This window comes from Penicillium samsonianum (genome assembly GCF_028829775.1).
Source record: "Penicillium samsonianum strain IBT 33392 chromosome Unknown utg000003l_segment0_segment0, whole genome shotgun sequence".
In the NCBI taxonomy this organism is placed as follows: Eukaryota; Fungi; Ascomycota; class Eurotiomycetes; order Eurotiales; family Aspergillaceae; genus Penicillium; species Penicillium samsonianum.
In genome coordinates this window covers 7,475,463-7,499,538 of record NW_026643261.1, presented here as the reverse complement: position 1 = coordinate 7,499,538, position 24,076 = coordinate 7,475,463, and the positions used below count along the sequence as shown (strand labels likewise).

General features: G+C 49.7%; 10 protein-coding genes across 10 annotated transcripts; 5 read left to right on the top strand and 5 right to left on the bottom strand.

The window, feature by feature from the left end:
• Positions 1-9: 9 nt before the first annotated feature.
• N7471_006551 (pentatricopeptide repeat protein) lies at positions 10-2,589 on the top strand (the record flags this gene model as incomplete). The annotated part of the gene is made up of 1 exon (XM_057279270.1): positions 10-2,589. The coding sequence occupies one exon, from the start codon at positions 10-12 to the stop codon at positions 2,587-2,589; it is 2,580 nt and encodes an 859-aa protein (XP_057138880.1).
• Positions 2,590-2,937: 348 nt separating this feature from the next.
• N7471_006550 (uncharacterized protein) lies at positions 2,938-3,318 on the top strand (the record flags this gene model as incomplete). The annotated part of the gene is made up of 1 exon (XM_057279269.1): positions 2,938-3,318. One exon carries the CDS (start codon positions 2,938-2,940, stop codon positions 3,316-3,318), a length of 381 nt encoding a protein of 126 aa, XP_057138879.1.
• Positions 3,319-4,236: 918 nt separating this feature from the next.
• On the top strand, positions 4,237-4,972 carry N7471_006549 (kinase-like domain-containing protein; the record flags this gene model as incomplete). Its single annotated transcript, XM_057279268.1, has 3 exons — positions 4,237-4,451; positions 4,552-4,829; positions 4,896-4,972. Coding segments are annotated over 3 exons (570 nt in total), but the record flags the coding sequence as incomplete, so codon positions are not given.
• Positions 4,973-5,027: 55 nt separating this feature from the next.
• N7471_006548 (uncharacterized protein) lies at positions 5,028-5,619 on the top strand (the record flags this gene model as incomplete). The annotated part of the gene is made up of 4 exons (XM_057279267.1): positions 5,028-5,132; positions 5,290-5,394; positions 5,425-5,503; positions 5,525-5,619. 4 exons carry the CDS (start codon positions 5,028-5,030, stop codon positions 5,617-5,619), a joined length of 384 nt encoding a protein of 127 aa, XP_057138877.1.
• Positions 5,620-5,641: 22 nt separating this feature from the next.
• On the bottom strand, positions 5,642-6,966 carry N7471_006547 (Sec63 complex subunit SEC66). Its single transcript, XM_057279266.1, has 3 exons — positions 6,718-6,966; positions 6,297-6,607; positions 5,642-6,193 (listed from the first exon to the last, which is right to left on the bottom strand). The coding sequence occupies exons 1-3, from the start codon at positions 6,821-6,823 to the stop codon at positions 5,816-5,818; spliced, it is 795 nt and encodes a 264-aa protein (XP_057138876.1). The 5' UTR covers positions 6,824-6,966; the 3' UTR covers positions 5,642-5,815.
• Positions 6,967-7,364: 398 nt separating this feature from the next.
• Positions 7,365-12,323, bottom strand: N7471_006546 (chromatin segregase YTA7; the record flags this gene model as incomplete). Its single annotated transcript, XM_057279265.1, has 2 exons — positions 7,365-10,261; positions 10,316-12,323. 2 exons carry the CDS (start codon positions 12,321-12,323, stop codon positions 7,365-7,367), a joined length of 4,905 nt encoding a protein of 1,634 aa, XP_057138875.1.
• A 1,320-nt stretch (positions 12,324-13,643) lies between these two features.
• Positions 13,644-14,243, bottom strand: N7471_006545 (uncharacterized protein; the record flags this gene model as incomplete). Its single annotated transcript, XM_057279264.1, has 1 exon — positions 13,644-14,243. One exon carries the CDS (start codon positions 14,241-14,243, stop codon positions 13,644-13,646), a length of 600 nt encoding a protein of 199 aa, XP_057138874.1.
• A 664-nt stretch (positions 14,244-14,907) lies between these two features.
• N7471_006544 (uncharacterized protein) lies at positions 14,908-15,356 on the top strand (the record flags this gene model as incomplete). Its single annotated transcript, XM_057279263.1, has 3 exons — positions 14,908-15,048; positions 15,114-15,240; positions 15,301-15,356. 3 exons carry the CDS (start codon positions 14,908-14,910, stop codon positions 15,354-15,356), a joined length of 324 nt encoding a protein of 107 aa, XP_057138873.1.
• Positions 15,357-15,563: 207 nt separating this feature from the next.
• N7471_006543 (putative C2H2 finger domain protein) lies at positions 15,564-17,888 on the bottom strand (the record flags this gene model as incomplete). The annotated part of the gene is made up of 5 exons (XM_057279262.1): positions 15,564-16,098; positions 16,157-16,768; positions 16,819-17,082; positions 17,140-17,816; positions 17,883-17,888. The coding sequence occupies 5 exons, from the start codon at positions 17,886-17,888 to the stop codon at positions 15,564-15,566; spliced, it is 2,094 nt and encodes a 697-aa protein (XP_057138872.1).
• Positions 17,889-19,337: 1,449 nt separating this feature from the next.
• N7471_006542 (putative C2H2 finger domain protein) lies at positions 19,338-22,895 on the bottom strand (the record flags this gene model as incomplete). The annotated part of the gene is made up of 1 exon (XM_057279261.1): positions 19,338-22,895. The coding sequence occupies one exon, from the start codon at positions 22,893-22,895 to the stop codon at positions 19,338-19,340; it is 3,558 nt and encodes a 1,185-aa protein (XP_057138871.1).
• Positions 22,896-24,076: the final 1,181 nt, after the last annotated feature.

Sequence of the window (24,076 nt, the reverse complement as noted above, 5' to 3'; positions counted from 1 at the left end):
TCAGACTTCATGCTGCGCCAGGCTATTCAAGGAGCCCGATGGTGTCAGCATGTGGCCCGCATCCCATCGACACGCGCTCCACGCCGGGCCTTCTCCGCCGTAGCTCCGCGGCGTCTTAATTTTGGCGGACCGAACGACAAAGTCACATTCTACGAACAAGAATCCCCCGAGAGCAAAACACGTCGCAAAATCGACCCCGAAGCCGAAGATAATAAGGAGCGAGATGAGGTCAAGAAGGAGCTCGCGAAGCTCCAAGATGAATTGAAGGTTTTGGAGGAGGGACCTTTCGCTCCCAACAGCCCTTTCATCCAAAGTTTGCCTGAAGAGGACCGGAAGATTGCTCTAGAAGCTCTGAGAAAATTTGACGAGGAAAATCCTAAGCCTGCAGACGAGCCTAGCTTGGATCAAGTTTTCGACAAAGAGCTTGATGATATGCTACGAGAGGAGTTTGAAGGCCTCGCGATGGAAGAAGAGAATTGGGAGGATGGCGTCAAGAATCGGCGAAGAATAGCTGCCAGACGATCTGCCGCAGCAAAGCGTGCAGGGGCAGAGACTCATCCTTACGCTATAAAGTTCAATAATTCCCTACGACGACTCCAGGAAAAGATGTCAGACGAGCGGGCTCGACAAGACTTATGGAAGTGGTACCGACGATGCAAGCAGACCATCCCAGCCTTTTTGACAATAATGCCCGAGAGGGCGCTTGAAACAATATGGGATTCACAAGCAATAGGAGAGACCGACCAGGCTACACGCTCAACACATTTGCAAATTCTAGTCCAGGACGCTACATCTATCGGCCAAGAACTGGCTACGCCTCAAATCCTGTTTTATATCACCTCTCTGCATGAAAGCGGCTCCACCAACCTTGCACTGGAGCAATGGGAGGCATATCAAGCAGAGCTGTCCCAGAAGAAGGAGGATTTGGAAGAATACTGGAAGCTCGGAGTACGATTATTTGCTGCAGACAACAACCCACAACGAGCTCAAGATATTGCTTTGGCTTTCCTAGCAAACGATCGAACTCGTCAGCCGCGTGTGCTCATCCCTGTCATCACAGCATGGGGAAGGCTGCCCGGAAAGGAAGCTGAAGTAAAGGCTTGGGCACTTTATCTGCAGCTGAAGACATTCCTGGGCTCTGATATGACCATGGAAGACTATGATCAGATCAGCATTGCCCTTCTCACGGCTGGTCGATTGGATACTGCAGTTGCAATCTTCAAGGATATGATGGTGACCGGAAAAGACCCGGCCAATGACTCGACTGCTTTGTACAAAGCCGCGTTGGGTCTGGCGGGTAACCTCCATGCATCGAGCATCAACGAAAATGAAGTGAACAAGGTCTCTTTGTCGGCGCTCAAGGTGTTGCCTCGCCAGTTTCAGAACCGGTTCTTCTATGCAAGTTGGATGAAGAAGCTCATTGGTATGGGCGAGGTCGACTCTGCTGCTCTAGTCATTGAACTCATGTATGAGCGATGTGTCAAGCCTGATAGCAAGCACTTGAATGGAATCATTGCCGGCTGGCTCCGTGATGGGAATACGAGTGCACGTGACAAGGCAGAGCGACTTGCGTGGGCTATGATCCAGAAGCGCATCGATCTTGTATGGAGGCGATACCTACCAGCCGAGAGTTCCCCTCAACTTCAAGTCCAGTATGGGGAAACAGAATCTGTACGCATGCCTCGGTTTATGCAGAGAGAGGTTCCGCCTGCGAGCATCGAGACCTTCTCTATTCTTCTTCTTCATTATACACGCCGAGGTGACGACGACATGGTCAAATACTTGGTCAAGTGTCTTGGGGATGCACATATCAAGCCGAACTCTTACTTCATGAACCACCTTCTATACGCAGAACTCCGAAAGCAAGACGTGAAAAAACTCTGGACCAAGTTTCAGACAATGTCTACCGCCATCCGGCCCGACGTGGAAACGTATGCCTGCCTCTGGGACTGTGCCAAGCTCCAATACGACCGTGGGCGTACTGCCTTCGATGTGGGCTTTCCATCAGCACGTCAGCTCTATGCCAATATGATATCCTGGTACTCCCAGTTATCTCCTCGCGCCCAGAAAGCCACCCAAGCGCAGATTCCTAGAGCTCTATTTGATCAGATTGTGCGCTGTTTCTGTCTCTCGAAAGACGTCTCTGGCACATTGGTCGCCATACACTCGATGCATTCTGCCTTCGGCTTCGCACCTGATGACACCACCGCACGCATGATAGTACTTCAAATTGCCCGACTGGCTGGTGTACCGACTGACACTCCCAAACGGCGCCTCCGCCGCTTGTCTTCGACGCCACGAAGCAAAGAGAATATCGGCCAAGTTAACCGTTTGCTAGAACTGTTGGGTGATCGCAAAGCTGAAAACCTGCGATTGCAAGGATTGAGTCTTGAACAGCTGGATCCACGTGAGATGGAACAGTACCAGCTGGAGATCATGGCTAGTCTACTACGGATCGTGATGAGTCGAGCAGATGCCTTGGATCCAGTCCAAGTTGAAAATAAACTCGAGGTAGCGGCGAAGGAGATGTTGGCCGAACATATCGACTTGGGGCCGCCCTTGGGGGTAGACGATAGCAAGCTTCTGTAACATGTCAGTCAAGGCATTCCAATGTTGCTCCCAGCTATTTTTGGCTTCTCCGTTGCATTGGATTTAGGAAATCATGGCGTTTGATTTGATGGTTTCACGGTTTGTTTTAGACCCAAATCACTAGGGTTGTGTATATTATATTGTATTTAGACATAATGTACTTACATTCGATGTAGGTCTACCATATTTCTGGGATTTCCTCTACTCCTCTCCATTGATCTTCCCTTTCCTCCTCTCTCTCCCCCTCTACGATTGTCGCAATCCGTCCAGCCGCTCTACCCAGCCCTCTACAGCCAGATGACGCGTCAATATCCAGCATTCCCATAAACTCCTGATTCTATTGAACCAATGACCGGAAATCCCACAGGCTCAATGTCGGTGCACGACCTGCAGGCTCTTCTTGCCCAGGCGATGAGGTCTGGCAGGGACCCGTCTCAACCAGTCCTCAACCCACGAGCTATGTACGGGACCACGACCTACAGCAACACCCCATTCCAGCTAGGCCCACACCATCCATCTCATATCCCGATCCGGGATACACGACCACAACCGATGATGTCTTACGCCAGTCAATTGGCTTTAAGCCGACCATCCGGAGAAAGTACGAAACTGCTTTTCAAATGGATAGAGGTTATATTCGCACCCAATATGCGCACTTTCCCGAAACCGTGGAGAAGGGGAGGTTCAAATTACCTCACCAGCTCCTTCATTCGTGTATTCCGCGTCTAGTAGGGCAATATCTCTTCCGGCAAGTTTCTTCGGAGAACCTATCCCCGAGGCAAACTGCATCATCCACAGCCAAGTCGACCCCGGCGAGGTCTTCCGTCATCCATGCTGAACTGGCTAGCTCACCCAAACCTGCCCTATCTTCCTCCCAAGTTTCTAGTAGCACCCAGAACATTACGGTGATGGCTGAACTATTACAGAAACTGCGCAGAATTCAACGGGACCGAAACAACCAATACTCATTCAACCAGACCTTGTACGCCCTATTAACAGTGCAGAGCAGAGAAGTGACTGCACTCCGGGACAGGATACAGCGTTATGAGACACTCCTAGAGGTCATTTAGCTCTACAGTCCCAGGTTAAGAAGTGGGGGCCTCTACCTCAACCCACTCCAATTCCTACCCTTCCCTACCCAGAGCCTGATCCTGGATCTAAGTCCACTTGAAACCCCCTTCCTTGAACCAATGCTGTCAATATCCACCCAGTTTGTTTCGGTTCTATTTATGTTTGGTGTTATTTTCCACAGCATCCCTGTTCAGAACACTAGGATGAGAAATGTGATTGTCTTTGGCAGTTGTCCTTCTATTGTTGTCTTTAAAAGACAACTTCCAATATCACTTATTTTTATGGACTTTTTATGGGGTTTTTGTTCAGTCTTTTACTAAATGGGCCGCTAGTTTTGTACACTATAGTCAGGCTATTTGGCGGCATTGACCTCGCAGCGTATTGGAGAATGTATTATTTCTCAATACGAGATCATCCCCATCTCCTCTACCAGCCATGCCCTCAGTCTATACTACCTACATATGTAAGTAGTGTGCGTACTATAGAGAGTAATGAGGTGGTTACCTGACTCTGGCAGAACAGTCTATATAAGGAGGTCGCCCCTTGAATTTGGGCATTATCTTCAGCTTTTTTAAGTGTCCTTGTTTTCACCCTGCTTCACTCGTGCGGCAATTCACTCAATCCAATATCCAACTTGATTCAAACAAGTTTGAAGAAGAAACGCTTCCATGGTACACGCCGGATCGCTCTTATCCTGTGAAAATCGGCGAAGTTTTCCAATATAGGTACCAAGTTATTGGAAAAATAGGATATGGGGCATACTCGACGGCGTGGCTTTGCAAGGATCTCCCGTATGTTCTATCGATGCGGAAAACTGTTACACGAATTGGTGATGTGGTAGACAGCATAAATATGTCACATTGAAGAACGTGATTCAACCGAAGGCAAAAGAGAAGGCGAAGCCTACGACCTTCTTAACGCGTCTGCTGTATCGTATAGTGCATCCCATGACGGTGCCATGTTAGTTCGCACGGTGCTGGATAGCTTCCAGATCGCTGCACAAGGACTCTACCAGTGTATTGTGCACCAGCCTCTAGGCATAAGTCTATATGAGCTCCGAACTCAGTCCGCAGCCAAAGTACTACCAGAGAAATTAGTGAAATTGATTCTGATGCATTTCCTACTTGCTCTTGATTATCTCCATACAGAAGTTGGCATTATCCACGCCGGTAAGATAATTTTGGTACCTTTTTAACTTCTTGTTAGTCCTAACACATTCCCTCTAGATATATAAGAAACCAATGTTATGATCGGTATTGAAGATCCTTCAATCTTAGCTAATTTTGAGGGAGAGAAATCCAATCCTAGTTAGAAGGTTGGAGACCGAGTGATTTATTTATCTCGCAAGCTCAAGAAAATAAAGCAGTATGGCTGACCTGTTCTATGTGACTTTGGCCAGGCTCGTTTTGGGTCAGCTCGTTATTCTGGTGATATACAATCATATATATACCGCGCCCCTAAGGTTTTACTACGTATGTCTTGGTCAAAAGGTCGATATTTGGAATATTAGGGTTGTCGTAAGTAGTAATACCAATTCTCTAACTAACAATGATCTAACTACTCTCGACCTGGGACCTTTTCTAACAAGGACATCTATTTTACGGCAGAGATTCGTAGAAGCAAGACTAGAACGCTAATCACATCGCTGAGATGATTGCGCTTCTTGGACCACCACCGAGAGAGATGCTGCAGAACAGTGGCTATGCTACAGAGTTCTTTGATATTGAAGGTACGGTACGGTACCTTAAAAATCCAGACCTCTAGAGCAATACTGACTTGAAGAAATCAAGGGAATTGGAAGGGAGCCGTTCCAATTCCTTCAAGAACTTTGGAGTAGCACGAGGTAAATCTACAAGGTGAACAGCAGCAACTCTTTCTTGCATTCATGCGCAAAATGCTTCGGTGGCGACCAGAGGAAAGAAGTTCTGCAAGAGATTTATTGTCCGACTAGTGGCTTAAGGTCACCATAATTGAATCTGGGCTTGAATTGGCCGGTTCGTGGTATATTGATAGGTTTTCTGAGTATTCAACCTTACCTATAACTGGTATAATAATGGAAATTCCTGCAAAATCCGCAGCCCAAAAACCCCTAGCAGTGAGAGTGTATTTTGAACCCCAGATAAAAAGTACAAATAACAGAAAAAGCGACTCATATCTATTTCTTGCCCTTGCCCTTCTTCTTCTTTGCGCTTGGTGGAGAAGCAGGTGTATTCGAGGTTTCCGCCTCCACAAGAACAGCATCGTCATCACTGCCCTGGACAGAGGTACCGGCGGCAGGGGTCGTGGATGCAGCCTCAAAGGACTTGGTTGTGGTGTTGGTAGTCTTAGCTTCGTCGGTGGAAGCCACCGAGCCCTCATTCAACTCCTTCATGAATCCTTCCTGGATACTCGTCTTCTTCTTGCTCCACCACTGGCGCTCCTCTTCCAATTTCTTTTGCTGATCGTCCATGCGCTTGCGGTAGATATCGTTATTCATCATTTCGTTGGCAGACTGGAAGATAGTCTGGCCCCAGCCGGGGACATAGGCGTTTGCCTGTTTGATTTTGGTTAGCAAAGCACGAAGCATATACAATCATTTATTCGCCGAAAACCCAGAAAAATGATTTATTGGCCACGGAGAACGGAGCTTATCATACCTCCGAAACCACATCCTTGACCTCGTCTTCCATCTCCTTCTCCGCGCGCTGGAATCGCTGCCAGAGATCATCACCGACACTACCACGTTGGACGAGCGTTGTGAGAGCTTGCTTCTGACTGCGTAGTGCCATAATGCGACGGATGTCTTCAGCTGCGCGACGGAGAAGAGATGCCTTGAAGATAGAGTCGGGGATGGCGGGGGCCTTCTTCTCTTTTGTGGAGGTTGTTGAGGGTTCAAGGTGAAGGAGAGAGAAGTAGATATCGCGCTGGAGGTGGGCAGGGAACCATGGCTCTAGAGATGCTGCCTTGCCTAGAATGATAGACAAATCATATATTAGCCTTGGAGGACAATTGGACACGTCGGCGCGCGGAATGGTTGGATGTCGAGAGGTTGAGGCTTTCTAGGGAAATTTCACATACGGGACTTGTCCTTGCGGTAGAGGGAGGAGAATGTGGCAAGCGATCCCAAGAGAATGCCTAGGTAGGCGACTGGGACGGCGAGACTGAGCCAGTCCACGTCGAACATTGCGGCGATGTGGTTTTCGAGGTAGAGATATATGGAGGTATTGAAGGTCCGGGAAAGAAGATGAGATAGAAATAGTCAAGCTGTCATTACCAGTGAGGTGAAATCAAGAAAAGAAGGGCCTTGAAGTGCGAAACGTGGTGTTGGTGGTGTTGGTCAAGCTCGAAAGGCCAGGGTGTTTAGTGGGTCACGTCACATGTTCATTCCCAAGTATAAAAAGTGTAGATCTACACATCTTATATAAGAGTTACATTTACGAAGAGAAATAACATTTTAGACCATTATCCTCATAGTCTACATACATTTCCCATGTCAAGTAACCCGCTGGAACTAATTTTTGCATAAACAATTAAGAAAAATGGGTAATTGACACATTTGCTCCCCCTATCCATCCATCTCGCCACAAAGAAAAAGAAAGAAAAGAAAAAAAAGAAAAACCATCGCCAGGTCAAAGGGGAATATGAACTGAGTCAACATATTGACAAAGTAAGAAAAGGGACAAAAAATAAAAGGGTGAAAGTATGGTAGACCCATCACACAGCTCTCACTGGAAACTCAGGTTGGCCAAGATATCCTTGGTCTGTTGGCTGATGGGCCCGATCTCCTGCATCTCCTGCATGTCTTCTAGGACTGCATTGTATGTTTTGCCGAGACCATCAGCGACGCGGGTACGGTTCCATTCTCCACGCATGCGCCACACATAGTCCATCAGATTGGTGTTGATTTGCTCCAGCTGCTCTACTGAGAATCCGCTGGTTGACAAGGTTAGCTGCGTGTGCAGACGCTCAACAACCTCAAGATCGAGGACGAATGGCTCATGGGGTTCTTCGTTCAGGATCGATTGCAAGTTAGCCGAAGCATTGGTTGCTGGCATGTTGGGTGCATCGAACAGCGGAGGTTGTGGCTTCGACTGCGACTGGCTTCCATTCAAACCACTGTTCTCCTGGGTGTCTGCATTGCTAAGCAACGAGTCCCGGGGATGGGGAGAAGGCTGGCTGCTGTCGTTTTGCTGGGTGTCGGGCAGGTGGTCTTCCTGCGACACGCGATCGGGGTATGGAGTAAGGTCGGGGTATTCGGTTCTTGAGACGTGAGGGCTTTGAGTGTGGTAGTTTTGATTCGACAAATTCTCAGAGGATTTCTTATCAGAAGTCGTCTGGGTAGTGGATGCTTCATTGGTATAATCAGCTGGCTGAGATCCGGGGGCCATTGGAGTCATGGGGCCTCGCTGAGAGAAGCTGGAAAGACCAGATTCGCGACGAATCTGCTGAGAAGGTGCAGTGTGGGAATAAGGAGGCTTGGGCTGTGCAGATGGCCCGAATGAGCTTCCCTGGGTGTCCTTGCTACCCGAGTGATCATCAGAATTGGACATGAAAATGTCGCCGTCTCCATCTCCATGGGTACCATTGCTCGCGCCGACAGCATGGGAACCAAACTCGTTTAGATCCGAACCACCGCCGTGATGTTCCCCATTGGCGAAGCCCTTGAGCGGGAATGTGGGGGTCACGGGGCGCGAAGCTGCTTTTTTGTCATCCTCATTGTCGGGGAACGCCTCGCCGAGTTGAATTGGGCCAGTCGATAGGCCCGATTCAGTGTTATCGTGCGACACATTGGTAGGCTCAGGAATAGGAGGAGCTGCATTCTCCGCCTGGGCACGTTTCTCACGCTCCGCGGCCTCCTTTTCGCGAGCCATCTCACGCAGATAGACCTGCTCACATTCAGCCATAAGAGCTGGCTCGGCTACCAGAACACCGGCGATATCAACTTCGACATTTGTCAAAAGTTCACTTGACCGCAAGATACGTTCCGGATCACCAGTCTGACGAGCATCTTTGACCATTCGCTTGACATCCGCCACAAAGTCGATGGCGCGTTTGTAGTATCCGTTTGCAAGGCGTTTTTCGATTGTCACAATCTCCAGGTTGTAGTAGAACTTCCCAGTGGCAGTTTCACGGAGACCCAACACACCATGTTTGTCATATGCTTTCTCATAAGGCCGGAAGGTATTCTGTTGATCCGGGGGAAGATCACTGGTAACAATGTTGGGATTTTCTTCCTCCCACAAGTATCGGATTTGAGATTCATCGATCACGCCCGACCTGAAACGCTTGTACCTCTTGACTTGATCCATGATAGGCTGAATTCGGGTTTTCAAAAGATTCAAGGATATGTAATCTTTCTTCCTCTGGGCCTTGATCTCCTCCTTGGTGAGCTCTGCCTCGGGCGTGGGAGGCGGAGGTGGCGCGACTTCCAATTGTTCCAGCTGACGAAGTTTGCGATTTTCTGGATTCGGGAATCCTTTCGGAAGAGTCTTGACGAATTCAATAATTTTTCCAAAGAATTCTCGACGCGCATCATGATTTGGAGCAGATAGATCATACAGGTTCTTCTTGGAAAACCCGAACATGTTCTTCAGTAGACCATCATCCACTTCCTCTTCTTGTGATTCAAGAATACCAAGCAAAAGAACTGGATCAGAAGGTGGCACCGACCGCAAAAGACTCATGAAGGTAGAAATCACAGTAGGCCCGACGGTCTGCAACCACAATTGAATGTTGGGAATGTAAATCACACTCGGCTTGTGTCGTTTGACCTCCGTGAATAGCTGAATGACAGCTGCCTCTGGGGAGCGGGTTGAGTCACCCAGCAAAGTGGGGAGATCGAAGGCTTGCACATGCAGGCCCTCAAACACATGCAGTAGCGCGGCCGCGAGGTATTGCTGGCCCATGCCGTGGGGGCCCCGAAGGAGCAATCGGGGTCGGAAGACACGCGAGCGATCAAACTCCTGCAAAAGGAGCTCTCGGGTGAAGCCTGCACCATCATCCGGCTCCTCATATTGAGCCTCCTCGAGAGCAGTAAGTTTCTTTCGCTGTGGAAGAATCTCGGACAGCAAAGATCTGACTTCGGATAATGGATGACGAAGCAAGGGTTCAATGTTCGGAGGGAGGGCATTCGCACCAGATGAGGTAGACCGCTCTGAAGAGGGCACCATCTTCTTGATTGCCAGCATGAAATCTTTGGGGGCGACATCGATTGTCTTCGGATCGATCACGAGCTTTTGGTCTGATTTGTAGATTTGGGGGTATCTTCTTTGTACAGCATTGATTGCAGCCTCAGTGCAAAGCGCTCGTAGGTCAGCACCGCCATAACCCTTGGTCATATCCGCCAGTTCATCTTTGATGTTGTTTGGAAGAGGAGGATCCCATTCCTTGGTGTGAATGTCGAGAATAGCACGACGTGCCTCGATATTAGGCAGCGAGAAATAGAATTCACGGTCAAAACGACCAGGGCGGCGAAGAGCAGGATCAACAGAGTCAGGTCGATTGGTAGCACCGATGACAACCACTTGACCACGGCCATCCATACCGTCCATCAATGCAAGCAGAGTCGAGACAATTGAGGCATGGATTTGTTCTTGTTTGCTCGATCTCACGGGAGCCAAACCTGATATAGAATATTAGCGATTGTCAAGTACGGGTTCGGAAGGGCCTCTCTTACCGTCAATCTCATCAAAGAAGATGATACTAGGCTGGTTCTTGCGAGCTTCTTCGAAAAGAAGTCGAAGTTGTCGCTCAGCCTCACCGACCCATTTGCTCAATGCATCCGCACCCTTTCTCATGTAGAATGTGACCTTGCGTCCTTCTGAGCTGACGCTGTTGGCTAAAGCCCGAGCCATGAGCGTCTTTCCGGTACCAGGGGGACCGTGGAATAAAACACCGCGAGGAGGGGTAATTTTGAAACGCTGGAAGATTTCCGGGTACAGCAGCGGCAAAGAAACCATTTCTTTCAACTGGTCAATGTGCCCTTGCAAACCACCAACATGGTCAAAGTTGACATTCATGTCAACCCCCAGGGGATCCGCGTCAGCCAATGCCTGCTTGTTATTGAATTTGCCAAGGTTTGCAGGCGTGCCGGCCGAGTTCTGACCAGGGTCAGCCGACTGGTTGTGGGTGACTGCAACTCCAACACCAGGAGCACGATTTGGCTGTTGGGCACCTTCATCATCACTGCTATCACTGTCTGCTCCTCCGACTGCAGTAGGGCCACCAGGAACACCGAGAATTGCTGAATTACCACCGCCACCGAATGGGCCCAACGTGGAGAACAAAGTGCGTTGCCAGCCTCCACCTCCCCGACCACGCCGGGATGGAGATCCTGTCACTTCGTTGTCGGTGTCTTCATTAGGTTGAAGCATTTCAGGTCGAATGATGCGATAATCAACGTCCTTTCGGTTGCGACGCGGTTTCTCGTACACGACCGCTTGCTTCGCACGGCGACGGGCTCGGCCAGTAAGGTCTTCCAATTCTTCGGCGAGTTCTTCTGCCTCCTCTGAGGGTGCGCGGGTTCGAGAGGGCCGTTGGCGTAGGCCAGGGCGCCGACTGGCAGAGCTATCCTCGGCTTCCTCGCGAGCTTGAATTTCTTTGCGAGGAGAGGCACGCGACTCAGGCTCCGAGTCTTCCTCCTCATCATTCGATGGCTCCTCCTCTGGCTCGAAATCACTTTCTTCATTTTTGCTTTTGCGCTGTGAGCTTCGAGACGGCTGCTTACGGCTGGATCGACGTAGTTGCGATTCTTCATTTGTCTCCGCGTCTTGCGCGGCATTCTCCTCGAGACTTTGCTCGTGGGAGAGTCTGCCTCGTCGCCGAGTTGTTGGGAGTTCATCGGTGTGTTCAGAATGATCATTCTTCGCATCGCCATTTTCTGATTCAGGGACAACGTCTTCATCCGGCATTTCTTCGTCAATTGGTTCGTCGTCTCCATCATTCACTGGCAATGTATCACCTTCAGCGCCGCCTTGATGCACGTCACTTTCCAGTACCTCCATTTGTGAGCCCTGAATAGTCGTTTCATCGATGACTTCCTCGACATCCTCATGTCCTTCGGCGTCCTCATCCTCTTCATCAATGATTGTGCGCTTGGCCAAGCGGTCGACTCTGGCAACGCGGCGAGACGGGGATAGAATCTCGGCTTCTGGAGTATGTGTACCTCGCTCAACGGTTTGTATGTGACGGCCAGAGTTGGTAAGGGCGTAGATATCCTCTGAAGCGTCACGGGTACGGCGGGTTACACGTTTAGAGAAGGCCAAGTAATTGGGTGGGAGTTTCAACGTGATGACAGTGCTCTTGCGTGGAGGAGGTCGAGTCTCATTCTCACCATCATCGTTGAGCAGCTCTTCTGATGAATCGGGTTCCTCGTAGTGCGGGCGACGGCTCTGGGTGGTTCGTCGACGCGCCGTTCCTCTGACATTGCGTTCAACTTCCTCCTCCGATTCTTCTTCCACCTCATCGAAATCAAAATCCTCGGACAGGTCTTCCTCGTCCGAGGTAAGACCGTCGTCTGAGCCGCGCCGTCTCTTCTTTGGGGCCGGCCGAGACTTTTTCTTGGGGCTGGCCTTCGACTTCCGGCCAGTCGAACGCGAGTAGTGAGCGTGATCGCTGTAGTCCTCATCGTCGGAGTCGGACTTGTTGGCAACCTCGTCCAGGGTACGCTTTGCGCCACGAGCCATGGCGTAGTTTGGGTGATTGGGGGATCACTTTGAAACCACAAAGTCAGCACAAAACGGTCCAATTTGGGAAGTACAATAAGGACACAGTCAACGGGGTCAATGGCCCAGATAACAAGGAAGATAAAAAGATGGAAAAAGACGGATCAACGACCATGCGCGATGCGGGCAGGAGGGACAACACTTACGAATGGTTCAGTTGTCGCCAGCAACAGCTGGACCACTCGATCAAAAGGAAAGAATCTGCCTGTTACAGCAGCAACCTTGACACTTTCTTCCCGACAATTGCTGATCAATATGTTAGCGGAGACCGCACGGTGGTGGAGCGCAATTGGGGCAGAGGTGGAAGGGTCTCACGGACTCGGGAACGCGTGGGAAAACAAAAGTGTGGGAAAGCAGTCAGCCACCAAGACAAATGCGCAGTACAAGGGAAGAATTGTTGAAAGTAAAAGAAAGTAGAAGACGATGGGAACTCGAGGAACAAAGACTTCAGGGAAGAAGGGCGGAAAGGACTCGCGCTCATTGGGGCTGACTGCCTGAATGCATCAGCCACTTATTGTGGCGCCTCAATTAGTCAACAAAGCGCACGTGCCACCCTCTCTCAATGGGGGGAATTGCTTCAATAGCCATTGTCACCCTTCAGCCCATGAATCAAGCCCCCATGAATCTAGCTATTGTAGTGCTCCATTCCCCTCCTGAATTGGCTAAATGGATTCTCTCAACCATTTTGATGCCCCAATACGGCACATTCAGGATTGATGGAGGTGTGGGGGAATGGCATGATACAATGATGACAGGAGGTGTCAGAGGACAATTTGGGACATGAAGAAGACGAGAATAGCGCCCTTTGTTTTTTCCTTTTCGTTGTCTTTTTTTCTGCGACGCTTTCGACCGGACCTGATATCATGTGCTGCTGACTCAGCAGTGGCTCGTGCTGGACAGCCCTGAAGATCTACATGACATACACCGATACTCATCTAACCCATCCAAGCCAATTAAGAATATATTGCCGTCTATATTGTCGTCTTCCTAGTGCAGTTTGTCTTATTATAGACCTCTTAATTTGATATCAAGATGTTCCTATTGATGTCATTTCACTCATGTCGCACTAAAGCACTGATGAAAGCTCTCCAATATATACCTTGACACAAGGCCCAGGGCGTTGCTATCGTGAAATCAACGGTGTGCAATTTTTTCTCCCTGCCAAGATAACCATTTTAATAATAGTAGCGATGAATTCCATTGACTATATGTATATAGCCCAACCGTTGAATCTCCAACTCCAAGCAATAGTGTCAAAGGCATCATTACACGAGTAGCCATCTACTTCCTTCCGATAATTTCCCTCCATTTGGACCGCTTTGGCGCCGAATCGACATCCTCGACCTTCTTCTCAACCTCCTTGTCCCTTATCAAGTAAGCGCGCGACAATGTGAGAAGATAATTTCTCATATTCCGGTCCTCGAGATTCGCTTTCAGCGCATCTCTAATGTCGTCCCTCTCTGTTGCAGTGAGCTCATATCCTCGGAAGCTCAAGCAGCATGCACACCCAGTGGTGCAGTGCCCGGCTCCCATGTCTCGTCCAGGAGTAGACTCGCGTTTCTCGAAGCACCCACAGCCACGCCCGCAGCAACCACCTCGCGCAGCACAATCCTTGATCAGTTCCTTTTGCATATACCATTTTGGATTCTTTCTTAATGATTCATAGGCAAGTTTTATAGGGCCACTGGGAATGCTGCATTGCCAATTGTAGAGCTCCCACTCCTGATACCAACATTTCTTCCGGAGCGCCTCTTGCTCTTCCTCCAGTTTCTGGAGCTGTGCTTCATCTTCGTCCGCGTTTCGCATTTTTCGGAGTGCCCGGCCCTTTTCTTTCAGTGTTTCCTCCTGCTGAGCAAGTTCACGGACATGGTAATCACCCATGATAAGCTTTACGAAGAGATCGAGCTCACAACGAGCTTTTCGGTTGCCTTTGCTGTATACAAATTTGTATCGCCATACATATCCATCACGTTTGTAGATTTTGATGCGTTCAATCTTCCAAGACTCTATTTGCCAGGCCATACTGAAAGATATTATTTTGGAGATGAATTACATGTACAGCAAGTTACCACCTCCAAGCTTGGAAAAAAAAAAGAAAGAAAAAGAAGCCTACACATTATGTAAATATCACATCATTGGGTGGTCAAGCGCCGACGCCCAAAAGGAACATAATCGATTAGCCTGGAAGAAACCGAGATTCGATGGAAGAAAAAAGGTACTACTCGACCATCGATATAAATCAGACCACTCCTAGACTAGAACTGCCTTCCAATGTTGCGGTAACCAAAGTACATTCTTTCAACCCCATTTCTAGCAAGCGTGCGCCACTTGAAAACTACGTACTTAGCTTTTGTCTCGATTTATTCTGGATACAGCCTGTATAATTATGAGAGAGAGAGAAAGCGAGAGACGATGTAATAAATTGACACCTGAGGAACCAACGCCAAGACCACTATACCCGAAATGGAACGCGAACTTCAACATCACCCTGGCTAGTCTCCTCGGATAACAACGAGAAAGAAGGCAACCTTCTTAAAATCACATTATGTTTTCACAATCAGCTCGTCGGTTTACGCCGGCTGTGATGTCTTTTCAATCCGCTCGAGCTCCCATGAGACGACGCACCTTCACCTCCACACATGCTATATTCAACTCATCTGAGAAGCCGAGTGCATACAAAGAAGGGGTATGTATATGCTTTTCTTTAAAGGACCGTAGTATTGAATTGCAATCCTCTAATTTTCTATCTAGATGAACCAATATCGAACCTTTACTGGCCCCTTCGCCAAGGTCTTCTTGGGGGGCGTGTTCGTCTACCAGGTCCTTTATTGGACTTGGTTAAAGTTGGAGATGGATGAGACTAAGGTGGCAAAGAATGGTGAGATCAATAAAAATTAATGCATTACCCTATCATGCATGTTGCTTACCCTTTCTGCAGAGCAAGTGGCCGTGCTAGAGAAAGAGGCCCGGGAGATTACTAGCACCCAGAAATAAATCCGATCTTGAGAAAAATCTTGAGAAAATCTGTACCATATTATGTTTCATTGATGCTCAACACCATATTATATTGTGGCTTTGAATAATGCCATGGCAATTCCAGACTTGGAGATACATTGTCTTGATGATATCCCAATAAACCAAACATTGCAGAATATTCTTATTATATTACGGAGGATTCCAGTATTCAAAAACCCTGGCATGTTATGCCGCAGCATACTTGCGCTTCCGCTCGCCGGTCGTTGAAGCCTTCCGACTGTGGTCGAACGTCTGTACCGCAACATCCTTAGTCTGATCCATCTCGTCTCCCTCGAGTGACGAAGATGGGAACCGCCAGTCCTGACCCCTCTCTCCTTTCTTGAAATGCTCAATATCGATATGATTGAACCTCTCATCCAGGGCCTCCGGGCCATGGTTCTTTAGTGGGACTCTGTGGTTACAGAACCCACACCAGAAGTGCGACTGGCCAGCCAGATCGAGCCGGTTATTGCCAGCCGAAGCTGCGACGTGATATTCATGAATCCCGTGCTGGCGCAGGTGGTGGGTATATGTGTCGGGTCGATAGAACAGCCGCTCGCACGAGGCGCCTGTTTGCACATCGTGTTCTGTGCAGAACCAACTTGGCATACCGAGATGCTGGGAGCTCTCGTGGCGCTTCCAGTCAGCTTTGCTGCCAAATGACTTAGCGCAGTGGGGGAATGTACAGCCGTATGGTCGTTCGTGACGCTTCTGGTGTTTCCTGGTGAAGCTGTGGTTAATACCCTGATGATAACACGGAAGGGTCAGGGGCAGCTTACTTCATTTCACATCGTAGCCGGGTCTGCTTTGGGCACGCGTCACATTGGAACCAGCCACGCTTTTCGCTATCAGGATCTTGTGTGGTTGCTTCGTTGTCGTCGGATAACCGTTCCAGGGCCACCGAAAGAACCTTCTGCAGCATTTGCCGCTGGGGCTGGGATAGCTGAGCAGCGTCGGTTTCAAGGTCGATCCCCTCGTCGATATTCTGACTTGGTCTCCGCCCGCGGTTGTTCATCATCTTCGTCATGGCGTTGATTAAGTTATCAGCTGCATCTGCAACCGATCCATCGGACTTTGTGATGCCGCGTTCAGCGGACGAATTTTGAGTCGTTGTTGACAGACCCAGGGAGCCAAAAGCGGGGAATTGAGGAGATGTCGAGTCAACAAGAGACGGCGTATCATACTGAGGGGGTCTCGGCGTGGCAGCACCAAATGTGAAGACGTCGGTCCTCTGTTGGGACATTGAACCATATTCCGGCTCGAGATCGGCAGTCGACTGGACGGACGCCTCGTCTTCTTCCGCTTCTAATACCGACTCATCTCTTGAGCTACGCTCGTCGAAGCTCTGTTCTGGTTGGCAAAGGATGACTGTCTCATACCAATCCATGGACCTATTCATAAATTAGTGCTTGTCAGATTGGATGTCCCATTTAAAACTCACTTTTTCAAGAGTCCCTCCCCATCCTCTTCATGGTGCATCCGGTTCAGGTGCTGCTTGAAGTTATCCAGGCGCGGCCACCTCTTGTTCGGGCGCGGGCAGTTTGTCCCGAAACACATGTACAACATCTTGGGCCCACGCTCGGGCTCTTTATTGTGAACACATTTCTTATGACGGGCAAGATCATTAATGGTGCCAAACCCGTCCTTCCGCGGGCAATTTGGCACGTCGCATTTGAAGAGCTTCTTGTGGCGAGCCTCGTGTTTCCTGTGAAAGTTAGTTTGCTGCCATCACAATACTGAAATCGCAAACCAAAGCACGTACCTTTTGTCCGAAGGGCATTTCCCAACCCACTTGCATGATGGATGCTCGCATCGCATCGAGGCATCAACCAGCTGCGATGGCGAGCCCATAAACTCCGATGTGTACGATGACTCAGACACAGACCCATACTTGGCATGATCAAACGAAGGCCCCGACTCGGTGGAGATATTCTCTGTCATGTCCATCTGCGGGCTCGAGGAGTCCACGCTGTATGAAGAAGCAACAACAGATTGCGTCGCACAGCTGGTCCCACCGTAGCCGGAATCAGCAGAGTGATAGCTATCCATATACTGGCTTCCGTTCTCAGATGGCTCGCTATAGTGATGTTGCGAGAAGCAGCAGTCCTGGTCGGGCATCTGGGCAGGCATGTTCATATGCGAGATGGACGAGGTGGCCGGGACACCGGTGGCCAGCAGCGGATTCCAGGCATCTTGATCGCCTGTCAGGCGAGAGTGAGTGTATTGGGAGTAGTATAGGTCTCGGGGGTGTGAAGGCCATTGGCTTAAGAGTGGGTGGTTAAGTGATGGATCGAGCGATCCGAGTTGGAGGTCTAGCAGTGGGTTTGCGGCATCGAAGGGGAGATTTGAGGATTTAGGATCGGACAGATCATGTCCTTCGTGTCCAACCATGATGCCTTGAAGGACATCCGTGGAGTCATTCCAGTCCAGCTGAGTTTCCTGGGGTGGAGTTAGATTATTCATGTGGAGAGCCGCGGGGGTGTATAGAGTAAGCAGGGCACGAACCTCCATGGCTATATCTAATAAGGTACTATAAAGAAAGTGATGAAATTCGTAAAGTCGAGAGAGAATAAGCAGTCAAATGGGAGGGGCACAGTATTAAAAGGCTCACGATGCATGCAAATGCCAAACCCTACACGCGAGAGACACGCAAGCTCCACACCCTCGCCCCGAGCCGGTTGACTTCACCACGCGACAGGCAATTCAAGGGTTGGAATGTGTTTAGCGAACATGATTAGGAATATGCTCAAAAAGAATATACATTTTTTAAAAAAAGGAAGAAAAAGAAAAAGCAAAACAGAAATTTGAGAAGGTAAAAGCTAAGACAAAGTTCACCCTCGCGTGTTGCCAGCGTGGAATGCAACATGTCATCCCTTGATTGCACAGCCCCTTCGCCCGGGTAAATACTAATTTGTAAAGGGCTATTTCGTAAACTGTGATGATGTCTTCCATACCAAAAATATGAGGCTGATAGTCAACATCCAATAACGGCCCATCACCTTCATCCTAGGCCTCCCGAGGTCGTCCAGTTCACGATCGGCTGCCGACACCCCCCATCTCCCAGGGTCCCGGGGTTGACTCAGCCCGCTTCTAACATAACCTCAAATATATCCATAGTTTACACGTATCACGCACCCACACCCACGCACACAGAAAATGTCGTTAGTCCCCCTGCACGAGGCATGCAAGACAATTCCAGCCCCTCACGAAGATCTTACGATAAGTCTCTAAAGGGGAGGAGGGGGCTGCAAGGAAGCAAGGACAAGATTAGGCTGTGACAGGACAGACGATCGGCAAGGCTGATCGACGGCGATACTCTCTTGCCATGTTCGTGCCGCAAGGGATAAATAAGATAAATGCGCACGTTTATACGCGATACGGAGTACAGAGTACATGTTGTGCAGTTTCGGATTTAGGAATCAAGGGGTTGTTTAACTTTGAAACGAGACTTCCAAGGTTGGGGTATTTTGAATTCATGATACTCCGTATGTCTCAGATTACCATTGTTGATCTCCAGATGTCCGGTACTTTATGTTCTGATGAACCGTGGAACCAGTGTTCAAGTGGGAACAGCCTAGTACAAAAGAGGAAAAGCCAAAACATAAATCTGATCTCTCATATGCCATGCACCGTTTAGCATATACGCCATTCGGTCTGAAACGGAATTCCTGAGCGCCCGAAATATATATAGAGATATTGAGAGCACATGTTTTTTAAAAAAGGAGCATGCTAAATCATCATCATAGTCATCATTCCAGAAATGCATAGGATTGGGACCTGCTTGCATAACTCTCCTGATGCTGGGGAAAAAAAAGTCACAGGAATTCCTCTAGTGATCATGCGCTATCTATTACGATGCAGCCAATGTGGAAGAACTGAGAGCAGAACGGAGAAGGGGAATAAGCAGTAAAGAAGAAAAAAGAGGGGGAAGTCGATCTCAAGGGAGCATCGTATCTATAATCACATTCGGGAGGGACATCCAGAAGAGTAAGTCGCAGAAGTGTAGGGGATATTGGACTCCATGGGTTGGTAAGCTGGGTAATTCCCATCGGCGGGGTACAGAGAGGGATGAGGGAGAAACTGGGCGAGAGGATACGAGTGTTGCAGCATGAGATCTGCCTCCGAGGATCTCGATCTCGGAACGGCGTTATAAGGCGGTGGGTATGTCACCGAGTTCTGATGCAGGGGATAGGCCTGGGCCTGAGCGGGGTGGAGAGTAGTTTGGTCAAATTGGCCCGTCGCGTGCGTGTACCCTGAGAACTGATCAGGGGTAAGAGAGTCCGTCATTGACTCGGGCTCCATGGAAAGTTCGCCGCCGGAGATCGTGGGATAATTTGTCAGCGGAACGTTGTTGATCGAGAACGCAGGGTTAGCGGGTGTGCTAGTGTTTCGGATCGCATACTGCGGCTGCAGATGGGTCGAGGCCGTTTCGGGTACTTCTTGTCCAGGGTGATATGGCGCGACAGAGGGATAGGTTGCGGCCGATGATCTGCGATTCGGCTCCACTTGGCTGGGGTTGGCGACATGGGTTGGAGCGCTGCTCGGCTTCGCTAATCGCAAAACGGGCAGGGCTAGCTGTTCTAGGTGTTTACCAAGGTGGACTGACAACTTTCTCCACTCGCTACAGACATTCCCGCAGAAGCGGCATGGCTCCTCCTGAGGGGCTTGCGCGGTGTCATGCCGACATTCTTCGACCATTTGCCACAATCGATCAAGCTCCTGCTCCCTTCGGCTATTCGGCACAGTCTCAGCATCCACAGTGCCAGAGGCTTTGCCCGTCTTTTTGATCTTGGGCTCTGGCATTTTGTGTTCCCGGACCAAATGCTGAACGAAATTGTCCTTACGGTAGCATTTGTGATTGCACTCGGGGAATGCACAGGTCCACCACTCCAGGTGCCGGTGCTTCTCGTTCTCATGGCGAACCCAGTCTGCTTTACGCTTGAATGACTTGGGCTCGGTGCAGTGGGGGAATGTGCAAGTAAATGGCTGCACATCTTCGTGAACGTGTTTGGACCAGTCGGATGGTTTCTGGAACGTTTTCACTTCAAAGCAAATGGGGCACTCAAACCGGGCGGGAAGGCGACTGACCGGCGGAAGGGGCACACCAGGAGGGAACTGTGCCGCGGCCCCCGTACCGTCGCCTGGAGAATACTGTTGCTCTTGCCCATAATTGAAACTTGTCACTTGGAACTGGATCTGTCCTGCCTCGGGGTCGTGCGGGGCCTTGGGGTCCTGCAACAGAGTGGGTTGCCCTCCCTGAACAGTACAAAAGTTGCCAGATTTACACATGTGGTTGGCAGCTGCAATAGAATGCTTCTGCTGCAAATCAACCAAGATCTTGTATCGACGGTTTTGCTCATGTGCCAGGCGATGAATCAAAGCCGGCTCAAGTCTTGGGTTCAACTGCATGATCTGCGACCTGAACCCTTCGATTGTTGGCACTGGCAGACTTTGAACAGCAGGGAAATCCATAACCACGCCTTTGTTATTGCTGGTGTCAACATCATTCTCATCTTCAGCGTCTCCGGTTTCAGGGCCCAGAGGTGAACTTCTGGGTGTTTGGTCGGTGTCCGAACTGACTCGAGGCGATGTGATGTTTGGAACTGGTGGTCCACCATGAGCGGTCATAAGATTTATTAGCCCGGGGCTACTTGGTCGGGGGATCTCGCTTCTGCTTCGACCTCGGCCCTTGAATTGGATGTTCAAGGAACTCCTCTCCGGATTCGGCGAGGGTGCAGGCGACACTGCTCGGACAGGCTGGCTACCCCCGACAGCGGCCATTTGGCTGGTCATTGAAAGAAGTGCGTTGCTCAGGCTTGGCGACCGCGAATGACGACGGTGCAAGAACCCATTTCGGGGTGAGTAACTCGGTTTTGCCAGTGAGTCCTCTGTATCACGCTGCGGAAGCCCGGGGTAGCTATGAGATTGACCGATGGAAAGGTCAGATGCTTGGCGCTTCAACTTCGAGGATGCCTGCAGAAATTGACGCTTAAACAGACTAGTGCGTTTCTTGGGTTGTTCGGTAAAGGAAAAGTTCTCGAGGGATGTACCCACATTGATAATGCTATTGTTATCAATTGTTGCTGCGAGCGATGCTGTTTCGAGATCCCGCACACGTCTGTTAAAAGCTATCATAGCGTCGGTAGAGCTGTCCGGCTGCATCGCTTGCGATCTGGGTGTCGGATCGCGAGGGGGATCATGCCAGGGGTAAAGACGGATGCTTTCCTCAGCTTCTGTCGGTGAGAAAGATGAATAGACCTCGGGGGTGCTGCGATCATATCTGCCAGGTTCATCTACATCGGCTGAAGGCTCGTCGGAGTAAATGTCAATGCTTGCTTCATCTTCGCTGAGGTCGTCGCTGCTTTCATGAACTAATACCCCAGGTCCAGGGAATGATGCGTCTCCGGTGCGAGATTTTAGGTTGAAATAATCTTCCTGTTTCAGAGGGTGATCCCCGGTACTCCTCGCTCGAAGTCTCCTCGAAACATGGTGTGGGCGTGGACGCGGTGGACTAGGCGAGTTGGCTGCGCTCACAGAGACAGACCAGTGGGAAATGTCCTCGTTCTTCTCGTTCCGTTCTCGCTGAACATAGACGTCATTCGGACTTGGCACGAATTCGTCTCCACGGGACCTTGGGTCAATGCCAGCTAGATGGGTTGATGAGTTTGGAATCCATCCGCCGCTCTCAGATCGCTTCACGGGAACAGACGAGACCGAATGACGATCGCCATCATCTTCGTCTTCCAGCTCGCTTGGATTGGCAGATAGGTGTGCAAATGACTGGCCGAGATGTCTTTGGGGGGACGTGCTGCGATCCTTGGGCGAATCCCCTCGAGTGAAGGTTGTAATCTTGACGACGGGGCTTCTTCCCCTGGTTGCGCTCGACGCTAGCTCTGCGGTCAACCCCTCGTTTGCCAAGACACCGAGTCCCGATGGCTCGGTGCCTGCGTTAAGGACACCGAGGCCAGACTGGTACGAGGTGGGGATCGATTGCTGTGTGCTAGAATTGCCCTGAGGCTCTAGACCTGCCAGCGTGGATGATGGATTCGGATTCGGGTTGTGGTCCGAGCTCGTCCACTGAAAGACATTCGGTGCCATGGACGAACCCCATGCCGGACCGATGGGCACATTGTCCTCCCCGATCCTGTACGATGGAAGATTTTCATTTTGCCAGGTCGAACCACTTGCCAGTTCGATATCTTTTGGTTCCACGAAAACACTTGTATCAGAAATAGGGGAGTTGCAAGTGCTTAGGTCCGTATAATCATTTGCTCTTGGGTCCAAATAGCCCTGGATTGTGGAGTCGATTCGAGCGTCCTCATGAGGGGACGAGCCAGGTCCCGCACTGTGCCCAGGACTCCCCCGCGATGGCGTTGGCGTTAGTCGAATGGCACTGGCCTGAAAGGAGATTTCCTCCGGATCGGATGCGGCTGACAGGTAAGGGTCCGGAGCATATCGATCCTGGATCGCATCTGCTGGCGATTGCCCCTGAGCGCTGAGTGGGGAGGCGCGCGACATATTCAAATGGCGGTCAATTAGCCTAAGATTGACCGCGAAAATAGGAGGTATCAAATTAAGCCGATTAAAAGAGCATCGAGTGGGGGTGTTCGTATGATCTATGCAAGCTATATTGGAGTTTGTTGCCCACGTGTGTTTGGTATCCTGTTGTTCTGTCCTGATGACCCGGTGTCCTGGTGTGGTCTTTGATGCCCCCAATACATAAGGCAGTCGAGACTGGGATTGGACAGACAAAGCCCCAAATAGTAGAAGTTGAATTTAAAGTTGAAAATCAGGAATCAAAGAGTAAATGAAGGAGGAAGATTAAAAAAAAAAAACAGAAGAAGCGATGGGGCCGGAAGATCAGTCGGAGATGAGGGGAACAGCTGAACAAGCGCCGGGCGCATCCCTCCACTTATGATTCTATGCAAGACTAATAAGAATAGCAAGATCAATAAGACCAACTTATTAAATCTTAGTCTGTGGCACAGGGAATGCCTGTCAGCCTTGTTCAAAGAAGGAACAGGAATCAAAATGCTCCGCTTTTTTCACGGAGCCTCACTGGGGAGCGGCTCGCAACAAGGCCCTGTGGCTGTGCAAGTTACATTCTTTCCAAGGTTCTTTTACATCAAGTAAGGATTACCTATGGAGTATGAAGTATTCCATACGAAATATATGTACTCTGTACATATGTTGGTTTATTGTATATAGGCGCCCCAGCCACAGCATTCCTATTTTCTATTCTTATCCCCACCTCTGTACTCAGCCTCCCGTAGGGTCCATAGCAACATTATAGGGCTGAAACTGGATGATCTGGATCAAGTGAATTTACCCTTTAATGGTGGTTCAACAGAGAGAACTTGCTTAAGATGAAACCGGTTCATGTAGCATTTACATTCCCAGGTTCTATCTGTATATCTGACCAATGTCAATGCATAAAACGTAATAATAGACCCCTCTCTACGCGCCCACTAATATAATTATAAACCACAACCCACAGGGCTTCTGAACCCCCTTAATAAACCTGTCAAGATAGCATCAACTTCGGAATCCTACCTATTCACAAATAAAACCGCAACAATCTTCAATTTAGCTTCAAATTCCTACTAAGATTTCGTACCGAATGAACGTTGGGACTCCTTTGGCCAAAAATGCAACGACCAATCAAGTTCACACTTCTATGCCCCAAATGGCAGGTTAAA

Excerpts from the sequence above, each read along its gene's own strand:
- N7471_006547 (XM_057279266.1), bottom strand. The coding sequence starts at position 6,823 with ATGTTCGACGTGGACTGGCTCAGTCTCGCCGTCCCAGTCGCCTACCTA. Across the intron at positions 6,608-6,717 it reads CTACCGCAAGGACAAGTCCC|GCAAGGCAGCATCTCTAGAG; the intron begins GTATGTGAAATT and ends CTATCATTCTAG. Across the intron at positions 6,194-6,296 it reads TCAAGGATGTGGTTTCGGAG|GCAAACGCCTATGTCCCCGG; the intron begins GTATGATAAGCT and ends AAAATCAAACAG.